The sequence below is a fragment of the Bombus affinis genome, chromosome 5, assembly GCF_024516045.1.
Source record: "Bombus affinis isolate iyBomAffi1 chromosome 5, iyBomAffi1.2, whole genome shotgun sequence".
Lineage (NCBI taxonomy): Eukaryota > Metazoa > Arthropoda > Insecta > Hymenoptera > Apidae > Bombus > Bombus affinis.
The window spans coordinates 11,981,090-11,991,154 of record NC_066348.1 but is presented as its reverse complement, the minus strand read 5'-3'; the positions used below and the strand labels follow the sequence as shown (position 1 = coordinate 11,991,154).

Sequence of the window (10,065 nt, the reverse complement as noted above, 5' to 3'; positions counted from 1 at the left end):
CTGGCCGCGTAAATTATGTTATAGTTTACCCCGTAAAAAGAAGACTCACGTAAATTGAGGCACCATTGTAATTTAACATCTATATTGCATACTGCTGTACGCGATCTTAGTAATTGAACTCGTGAACAATATCATTTTTTATTTATTAAATAATTTTTATTATTCAATATGTTACAAAATATCGCATTGTTAGTCATAAAAATACATCGATGAAAATATATCTATAATAGTAATATGTATACAAATTTTATAAATTCATATTACATATATCCTCTAGCTATTTCTATAAAAAATATTACAAATTTTGTTAATAAAATATTATTCACACAATGTAAAGTGATATTTCAATTCCTATGTACAATTACTTGTATTTAATTATTTTCTCTAATCACTAATCTTAATCAGCTTTAGTATCTACTGGACTAAGAATTTTTAATATATATTGTAGCATTTTAAGTAAATCCTCTTCTTCTTTCTTATCATCTACATGTAATAGTGTAATCCTACCTAATGCTTCCTGTATACTCTGTGAAAAGCCAGCACTTCGTACAATTAATTTTCCTTTCTGATTATTGGATATTAGAGACCATAACATAGACCCTGCTATTCTAATTTCGACCAGGGAACCATTTTTAAATATATCATGTAGAACATTAATGAAATCCACTAAAATTTTTGTATTATGTTAAAATCGTTTAAATATGTAACGTGATATGAAAGCATGTGTATCTTAATTTACCTGAACTAAGTAATCGTGGTCGGTTGGTCATGTTAAACGCGAGATTGCGCAATATGGAAATTGCAAGAATTCTATTAGATGATGAAGAGTATTTTGACAATTGTAACAAAACATCCAAGCCGTCGACAGCCTGAAGAAATGATTAGTATACACACATGAAAAAGTATAAAAATATTTTTCAAATATTGAAGAATAAAAAATTAAAAAAATAAGTTAAGAAGTTCATTTTACCTTTGGCACACATAACTGGCCCTCTTCGTAATAAGTAAAGTCAATTAAGAACTCTAAGCAATATAATTCAACAAGTGGCCATGGTTTTGTCCGTTTCGTGGTAATTGGATGTATTTTTGTAAAAAATTGTAGGAGATTACTCTACGAAATTTTTATTAATTTTTATTAATAAATAAACGTTGCTTTGGAGATCCATATCGTCAAAAATATCAAATTACCTTTGAAATTGATACTCTACATTCATGAACATGTATTGCATTTCGCAAAACATGAAATGCAAAGTGTAATTTATGATTATCAAAGAGTTGACCAGCTTTGTCTATTTCTTTGCAAACTAATTGTATAATAACATGTATAAGGGCGAGAGTATTAGGAGTTTTTCTAAGTCCTGTCCCTGGCAAAATAGTCGTTAACGTCAAAGATTGCGCTGCTGAAAAATTAAATTATTAAAGTAGCACAAGATATTTAACAAATAATTTTTACTCGTTTAATATTTAGCATTTAGCAGTAAGTGTATATTTCAATTTTAACGATACCTGTAGTACATTTTGTAGTATAGGTTGCTAGTAATTTCAAAGCGGTGGTTGAAACTGTTTTATTTAATGCAATCCAAGCCCATAGTTTGTGTAATACATCTGCTAGTCCTGCTTTCGTTAGAGCTACTTTAACTTCTGTACTGCCGTACATGAAATTCATTAATAATACTAAAATAGCATTCATGTCGCGTAGTAACGGATGAATCTGTAGAAAAACACGAGGAAAACTTTTTGTTACAATCTCTAAGACCGATGTTGGGAATTCCGTCACGTGTATGAATAATATTTTTTTTTTTTTTTTCGAGATTGAGAAATCTCTCGGTTGATCACTGTAGCAATAATATAAATTAAAAAATACTTTTTTCAAGATCTACTTTATCTAATTACCTTCTTTTCACGGTCAATCTGATTTTTGAAAAGTTCGAAAGGTTGTAAATTTAATCTCACATACGATTCTTTCAATATCATTAAAGTTGTGTCAGGTAAATTTTCTTCCAATGCGACCTGTTTAGCTGCGTTTGATACACATAACAAATTAGTAAGTGCGCTTATGATCAAATCCTTGTCCTCGTTCAATTTCTTATTCTTCTTCGATCGATTGTAATTATGAGCTATAAATAAGTGCAATAAAATATTACAAAGTTCTTTGCTCATAGCAATTTCGTTTCCTTCAACTTCATAATCTGCTGGTTTTTCGGAAATTAAAGGAGGTTCTTTATTTCCATTTGATTTTGTTGAATGCATATTGGTACTTTGTAGAGAAAATGTATTAACATTAGATGCAATTTCTTTTAAATTGTTTTTATTGTCATTTGACAATCGAGTTAAAGGAGTATCCATTATTGATTGTAATGAGATGCTACTTTTTCCTGAAGAATCTTTTTCAATTTCTTGAGAGAGTAGAAACGCGAGACAGCCTATAGCACTGATGCGAAGTTCTGGATTAGAATCCTTCATTGCAACACAGATAGATGAAAGTACAGCTTCTGGCCCACGCAATTCTAGAGCGGTCTGTATTGTTTCAAAATGTTGATTTTCTGTTAATGAAAGTATGGCTATAAAATTGAAAATTTCGGTCCAGAGCTTATTTCGCACAGATATCAATCGCGATGTGTTATTACCTGCGTAAACATTATTTAATTTATATAAAACTTATTGCATACATACACAAATGAATCTGTTCTTTTTTAACTTACAATATAAATCATCATTTAAAAAACAAAATAACATGTAAAGTGAGTCAACTGAAAAGCTAGCTAGAAGGGAATATTCATTACTGTTTGTAATACAGTTTGTTAAAACTGTACAAATGCTGATATACATTTCCAATATGTCACAATAATGTGTTAAATTCCTTTTACTTTCGACATCTTTAGGTATTTCATTGATGCATCTACAAAATTTGAAGTATATATTAGAAAAATCTTAAAATCTTTTCAGACACAAATATACATATATATATATAACTAGTTTAATTACCCAATTAAATATTTGTCAATAGAATGTTCGTAAATTTGATGAACAACTTCTTGTTTACCTATAAGTATTAAATTATTTAGTAGTCTACAAACAGCTGATATCAATGATGGTGTTGCTACCAATTGTAAATAATTGTCCGTCTCTGTAGTTGTTGATTCTTTGACAGAAACTAAAAAATATTAATTAATATTTACAGTCATACAATTTAATTTATAAATTATTTTCAACTGTTTAAACAGTAGTTAAAAAAGTGTTAAAAAAGTACACATACGAGGTTGTAATTCATCGTGGCAATTATACAGATGTGAGATTGCACGTGGTACTAATGATGTACAACCTGACTGCATGCTATGAATAGATGGGACTTTCCCAGTTTCTTGCTCTTGATTATTCATATGATCACAGTCCAAAGAAGTAGACATATAAATATTAGAACATAGTACACTTATTTCATAATAAGTGTTGTTTTGTTCTATATATATTAAAATAGCATTTGCTTTCAAAGAATCCATCTACATAAGTGAGTATAATAGTAAACAAAGAATCATATTTAGAATTTATTTTTACCGTAATAGAAAGATATAATATTTACTTACATATTGAAAAATGATAGAATTGCAATTTTTTATTAAACTGCTAAGTGCACAACATGCTTGTTCCCTAACAATGCATGACTCTTCTCTACTGATAATGCATTGAAGTAATGTCTGACATAATTCGCTTGGTGCCAGTGCTATAGAATTCAATAATTGAGAAGCTGTATGTAAACTACTCATTAGACCTGCTAATAATTGTAAAGCAGAAGCACGAACCAAAGGATCTCGATTTTGCCACAACATAGGTAACCAATTCAACATACGATCTTCTTCATACCAAAATTGTACAAAAATCTAGTAATATTTATATCATATACTGTTAATAGTATCATTATAAATATAAATATTTAATTATGTTAAACTTTTATTTATACTTACATTTTTATTGAAGTTTATTTGCATTTGATATAACAAATGATTGAGACATATAATAGAATTTCTGGTTATAGATAAGCCCATAAAGCTTATTGTTCCAGCTCCATGAAAGGATATAATGAGTTCGATTAATGTATTTCCTAATGATATTAATAAATTTTTGCAATTCGTCCAATGACACTTTCCAATTAAATATGTTAAACATGTTAACAGCCAATCAAGGTATGCTGTAAAGAATTGACTTATTTTAATTTAAATGATAAAAATATAATATCGTGGAAAAAAGAAATTTACCTAAATTATAAAAATGTTGTTGGTCTCCTAAACATAAAGTGGAGACAATTAATTCAATAAAGTGTAGCCAAACATCTTGGTCTTCTAAAGTAGATTTTTCTGATTGTCCTATGGCTGAACATGTGCCAGCTAACTTCAATATAGATTGATGTACGTTTTGATTATCTAATTCCGAGCTTTTTAATAATTCGGTTAGAGATTTAGTTATATTTGTCATTATTTTATTAGTCCACTTATACTTTCCTAATGTAACACAATACAAATATTGTCACTGTGTTTCAAATGATACATAAATTCTATTAATTATTTAAATTTTACCATCTTTTGTAATATTGATATAAAACTGTAGAAAATTTAAAACTTCAACAAATAAATCACAATCCTCTTTACTTGCAGGTTGTGAAAGTAAAAATCGTTCGAACGTTTGTTCCCATGGTAATAGGCTTATATCTTTTATTTCCTCACATTTTTCCATTTTATAAAGTTTTATATGCCTAAAAAAGAAAATTACTAGTGAATTAATAACAATTTTACAAAAAAATCAAATCATAAATGGTTATTATAAAAGTATCGCAAACAGTGATTACATTGTAAGGTAGTCAAGTGCACATGAAACTGAATCATGGGTAGTTGAATTTTGTATATTGTACAGTTGTTGTTGACAGCAATAATGAGGAAAGCTAAAACGTAAGACTAAAAATTCATTTTCTAGAATTTTTAGTTTTTTTGATATATTAGAATCATGAAGATCATTAAAATGTTTCCAAAGTACATTTATACCACCATTCCATTCCCATATCCAATATTGTCTTATAAATGTTAATACCAGTGAGTCATTGCCATGAAGAACTAGAAAATAAGAACTACAGATTAATAATATTGATCTTTAAGATATAAACAATCAATATATTTAAAATGTTTAATTAAGTCTATAATTTACCAGACATATCTGATCGTCTATGTCTACTTATTTTCCAATGCGATTTACAAAGAAATGGTAATTTCATTTTAGATACAATAATATAAGGCAAAGAAATATTTAGTTGATTATAATTTTCTGTATATTTTTCACTCAATCTCATAATGTAATCATTATAAAGTAATAAGCATAATAGTTGTGAACCATCAGTTTTAATACATTCATTATTTGGAAATAGAAAAAGACCTAAAAAATATTTTTTAGTAATATAGCAATAAAGATTATTTTGAATTTTTTATTGCACTTACTTCTGGTTATATTTGACAAGACATTAATACGAATGGACAGATCTTGACGTATAGAACATTCAGAGGATGCTAGTAGTTTTAGTATAGTAATTATAGGAATGACAGAATCTGGATAATTAACATATTCTTTTTCAACCTAAAAAATGATGTCATTCAGGTAGAATGAGAAAGATTATTCAAGGAATTATATAGCATAGATATTATAGAATCTTACTAGAGCACTGTTAAATATGTTCAAGATCAACGATAATCCATTTTCAGTAATAAATAACTTGTGTAAAGAAGAATCTGTAAGCATAACGCTAATTTGTACTAATGCTGATTTACGTATTTTAGGATCGACATTCGGCTCATTTAGCATTTCAAGTACAGATAATAAATTACTCCTCTGTAAAAACATTGACTGTATTATTCCTGTATTGACCATATATAAAATTTACAATGCGTGGAATAATTTTTAAATGTATGAAATGTAATAAAATGTGTAACCTGATAACTGCCTTCAGATCTTTTAAAAACCCTTTGACGATCAAATATACAAAGTGAGCTAAGAGGTAAATCGTGTAGGGATGATAATCGTGGTAATTTTTTAACTGAATCCTTTTCTTTTCCAAGAAGCCAAATCAATCTACAAACGGCTTCGTATCTAATATCCTCATCCGACGAAAATAAGAACCTTAAATTACCTTTCAAAACCTTTTAAATAAACATGTATTTTTTCAAACTATTTTAAGACTTATGAATATAAGAAATGTACTTTTCCAATAATAAATTATGACATATTACCTCGATATATGGCAATTGTATATTAGTAGAAACATCAGGATCAAAGATTTTTGTTACACATTGACCTAAGGTTGAAGAAGGATGAGCATGACATTGTAAAAAAGGTAATACTTGTACTATGGCTTCTAGAGATTTTAACCATCCATTTTCTCCCATCTGTAATCTTCCTTTTAATATGTAAACTAATATCTCTTCGGACATTTCCTTGATCTAACAAAAACATAAATAATTGTTTGCAGATTGCATATCATTTAAGTCAAATTTATTCATAAGATTTCATCTTACCCTTTTGTCATCATGTGTTACACCATAGGATATGATTTCAATTAACACAGATAATTCAAATAAAAATGCCAGATTTTCCCATGATAACTTTTCTTTGTTATATTCTACTCCTAAAATACTTTTAACTAAAGTATGACATTCAAAATATGTGGCATATTGTATATCAGTATCTGCATTTGCTAATAAACTTAATATTAATTTTGTAGCTAATGTTTGGTCTTCATTACTTGGAGAATACCTTAAACATTAAATAAATTATAACGCAATAATTAAGTTGTTTTAACAACGATAAAATTTTCAAATTCATATAATTCACAAAAAGAATATACCTATTCATATTTTGTAAAAATTCGATAGTTTTCTTAATAATACCAAAATTTTTGTGATAAGGTAAACTTAATTTTGAAGCATACAACATTTTTAAAACTTCCGAATGAGATGAATTAGGTGTATTTTTTATTATGCATATAGTTGCTTGTATCGACTTTGTTATCAGTCTTGTTTCGTCGAATGTTTTAATATATATAATTTCATCGCTACCTTGAAATTGCTGTTAAGTGTACAACAATAAATTATTAGACTAATAAGATTTTCTTTAATTAGTTAAAAAAAAGTTAGAAATTACATACACGGCCATATTCTTGTAATATAGAGTGTAGTTTTGGGTATAAAAAATAAATAGCAGCATCCATTATAGCTACACATATTGATGTTTTAAGTGATTTAGGGAAGATAACATCCGCTATTTCTAGAGGAACTATGTGGCTTAAAAGTTTCATTGTAATACTTATAAGGTGCAAATATGTTATTCTAAAATCATCTATTGTGCTATAATTTCCAAAATATTCTATGACGTCTCCTAGCATGCCAAATAATACTTTCATGTCTTCAATTACTTTTAAAGCAATATCATCATTGCAAAGCCAAACATTTGGCATGACGCTTATGATGAGTACTTGTACCAGTTCATATATTACGTCTGTTACATACTTAGTACTTCTTAATATAAGTGTTGAATTAGTAGAAATACTCAATTGAGATATAACATGTTTTAAAGTTTCAATGCAAAAGATTGGTATAAGCATTTGTTGTAATTGTAAAATAGAATCATCAATGTTATCTGATACACTTTGACTTCTTTCGCTTGTTCCCTAAATAATATACAAAACATTAGTAGGTAAATATGTTTATACAGTATTTAAATACTTACAGTAGATTGATATGCTTGATAATTAACTTCTGGAAATCCTCCATCAGGACTATCTCTCGTTTCAGAAGGAGAATAAACATTATTGCTTAATTTTTCTGCCAATAACTGAAAAATATATTCTTTATCAATATATTATGCTATACTCGAGTATTATAATTAAGTATTAAATTTAAACTGTATTTATTTACTTTTTGTTTTTTATTTGCAATACACGGTTCACAGTAATAATAGATTCGTAGTCTTAAAGATCGTGTTAATTTGTGAAGTGTTTTCAATACCATTGGTATTATATTTCTAAAATTGGCATTTGTGTTATTTACACTAGATTCCAAAAGATTATGTAATATCTGAAATTTAATATTGTATTATTAAATACTAATTATTAAATATCAATACAATATCATAACACTTTAATGAAAAGCTTAAATATTCACAAAAACAATTGCTGGTCTTTGAAGAAAAACTTCTGCTGGAAAATCCTGCATCATCACGTTTGTTATAAATTGGCATGTATGTAATATAAGATTTGCATCTAAGCTATTATTTAGGGCTTCTTCAACTGCTGCTAAGACACCTCTATCTGAAGTGACTAAAGGTTGCCATGGCATGATTAACCATTTAATACCACCTTCGGTAGCTTTAGATATCGGGGTTCCATCTCCACATTCTAATGTTAAGTCAAATGGTACTGTACTATAAATTATATGTATTAGACAAAAAATATAAGAAATTTTATATAAAACAAAATAAAAAGATTACACATATATAATTATCATACTGTGAAAAACATATTTAGGGTATTTACCTGTTCAAAGCAGAGGTAGTAGTAAGCCCACTTTGAGATAAATTATGATCTTCTTTTCTATGTATTTTGTTATTTCCATTATATTCATAATCTTTTATACGTGTTCTATGTCTGTCATAATCGATAAATCCTAATGTTGGACAGCTAGCATCCTTAAAAAGAAATTTGAATGACAAATTTGTTTCAATATACTTACAAATACAGTTAAAATTAAAAGTAGATATAAGAACCTTTATACTTTTTGAGTTTGATGATATTGTTTGTAACTTATCTGAACAAAGAACAGCTTCTTCAATTTCATTTAATTTTTCATACCATTCTGAACCTAATTTCCTTCTTAATTCCTGGAGTTCATTTTGAAGTCTTAATTTACCAAATGTATTTAAGTAAATTCTATCATCTGTCTTACAAAATATATAATAATATGCAATTATAAGTTTTTAAATATAATTTTTGTTGTGAGATATTATAATTTCTAAATTATTAGAAGTACAATTATCGCTTGTTAGTATTTGAATCATTGATTAATGAATGAATGAATGAAACTAAATTTTTAAGTACCTTTAATAAACGAAGTAATAAATCTAAAACCTTCTGTATCTCTGAGAAGACTTCAAATGAAAACCAGTTAAATAACTTTGTTATTAATTCTTTTCTTACAGCATCGCAATCGCAACCAAAACCAAGATTGTATTTTGAAATAATATTATCTAGTGCTCTCAATCGAATTTCCTCGATATTATGACCTGGAAAAATTGATAAATTTTATGCCCATCTTTTGCTTTGCTATACCATATAATAAAAAATTGGTAAAGTATTTATATTTACTTAATTTTCTAACGTGTGCCGCTGATATTCCGCTCATGTTTGACATCTGCTTAACACATATTGAACTGTCACGTTTTAGGTTAACTGTTCCAACTATTTTGAATATTTCACCGCCAAATATCATGAGCATTATGGGTAACTATGGCCACATTTTTATGAAAGGTTACATTCTATTTAAATCTATGTATAAATTTATATTTTTTATGTAATATATAAACGCAATAAAAATTATATTTTTATTACGTGTGAAATTGTCGAAATATTCGATTAAAAGCTTTCGTGTTTATCTTGTATTATAGCTTTGAATGTATCAATGGAAATGGGACTTTAGCTCATTTATGATTATATGCCATCTACCGGTGAAAGTATGAAGATAAACTGAAGTGTAACTTAAACGTATGCTCATCTATATACCTTATTATTTAAATTTCCCGCGCACGCGCAAATCAACGAAATATTTGTTCAATCGAATTTGATGCAGTATCAACACGATATAATACGACTTCACCAGGGAAGAAGCAAGCCCACGTTCCATGATTTTCTTAAGGGCGTTTCTATTTAGAATCTTCACTGAGATTTTTTGAGTTTAGCGTCCTGAAAAGGGGCCCCTCCAAACTATATCCTATAAATGATATATATATATACAGTTACTGCAATCACATGTGATATTTTGG

At 27.8% G+C, this 10,065-nt stretch overlaps 1 protein-coding gene across 7 annotated transcripts in view; it reads right to left on the bottom strand.

Annotated features, from left to right (window-relative positions):
* Window positions 1-365: 365 nt before the first annotated feature.
* LOC126916704 (rotatin) overlaps window positions 366-10,065 on the bottom strand; it is a 237,586-nt gene continuing 227,886 nt past the window's right edge. Inside the window, exons 2-31 of one of the 7 annotated variants that reach the window (XM_050722754.1) lie at window positions 9,806-10,013; window positions 9,392-9,744; window positions 9,125-9,309; window positions 8,794-8,967; window positions 8,564-8,715; window positions 8,193-8,451; window positions 7,947-8,105; window positions 7,759-7,863; window positions 7,178-7,699; window positions 6,878-7,098; window positions 6,549-6,786; window positions 6,264-6,473; window positions 5,967-6,173; window positions 5,692-5,865; window positions 5,478-5,613; window positions 5,191-5,415; window positions 4,838-5,099; window positions 4,569-4,744; window positions 4,251-4,493; window positions 3,960-4,183; window positions 3,582-3,875; window positions 3,257-3,497; window positions 2,986-3,154; window positions 2,703-2,899; window positions 1,894-2,627; window positions 1,507-1,711; window positions 1,189-1,400; window positions 971-1,111; window positions 740-869; window positions 366-666 (exon numbers count right to left, since the gene is read on the bottom strand). In XM_050722754.1, the coding sequence (XP_050578711.1) occupies window positions 398-666; window positions 740-869; window positions 971-1,111; window positions 1,189-1,400; window positions 1,507-1,711; window positions 1,894-2,627; window positions 2,703-2,899; window positions 2,986-3,154; window positions 3,257-3,497; window positions 3,582-3,875; window positions 3,960-4,183; window positions 4,251-4,493; window positions 4,569-4,744; window positions 4,838-5,099; window positions 5,191-5,415; window positions 5,478-5,613; window positions 5,692-5,865; window positions 5,967-6,173; window positions 6,264-6,473; window positions 6,549-6,786; window positions 6,878-7,098; window positions 7,178-7,699; window positions 7,759-7,863; window positions 7,947-8,105; window positions 8,193-8,451; window positions 8,564-8,715; window positions 8,794-8,967; window positions 9,125-9,309; window positions 9,392-9,521 (6,594 nt within the window). In that variant the 5' untranslated portion in view covers window positions 9,522-9,744; window positions 9,806-10,013 and the 3' untranslated portion in view covers window positions 366-397. Of the gene's footprint in view, window positions 667-739; window positions 870-970; window positions 1,112-1,188; window positions 1,401-1,506; window positions 1,712-1,893; window positions 2,628-2,702; window positions 2,900-2,985; window positions 3,155-3,256; window positions 3,498-3,581; window positions 3,876-3,959; window positions 4,184-4,250; window positions 4,494-4,568; window positions 4,745-4,837; window positions 5,100-5,190; window positions 5,416-5,477; window positions 5,614-5,691; window positions 5,866-5,966; window positions 6,174-6,263; window positions 6,474-6,548; window positions 6,787-6,877; window positions 7,099-7,177; window positions 7,700-7,758; window positions 7,864-7,946; window positions 8,106-8,192; window positions 8,452-8,563; window positions 8,716-8,793; window positions 8,968-9,124; window positions 9,310-9,391; window positions 10,014-10,065 lie in introns of all 7 variants that reach the window. The other 6 variants (XM_050722753.1, XM_050722755.1, XM_050722756.1 and 3 more) reach the window with 6 other exon arrangements.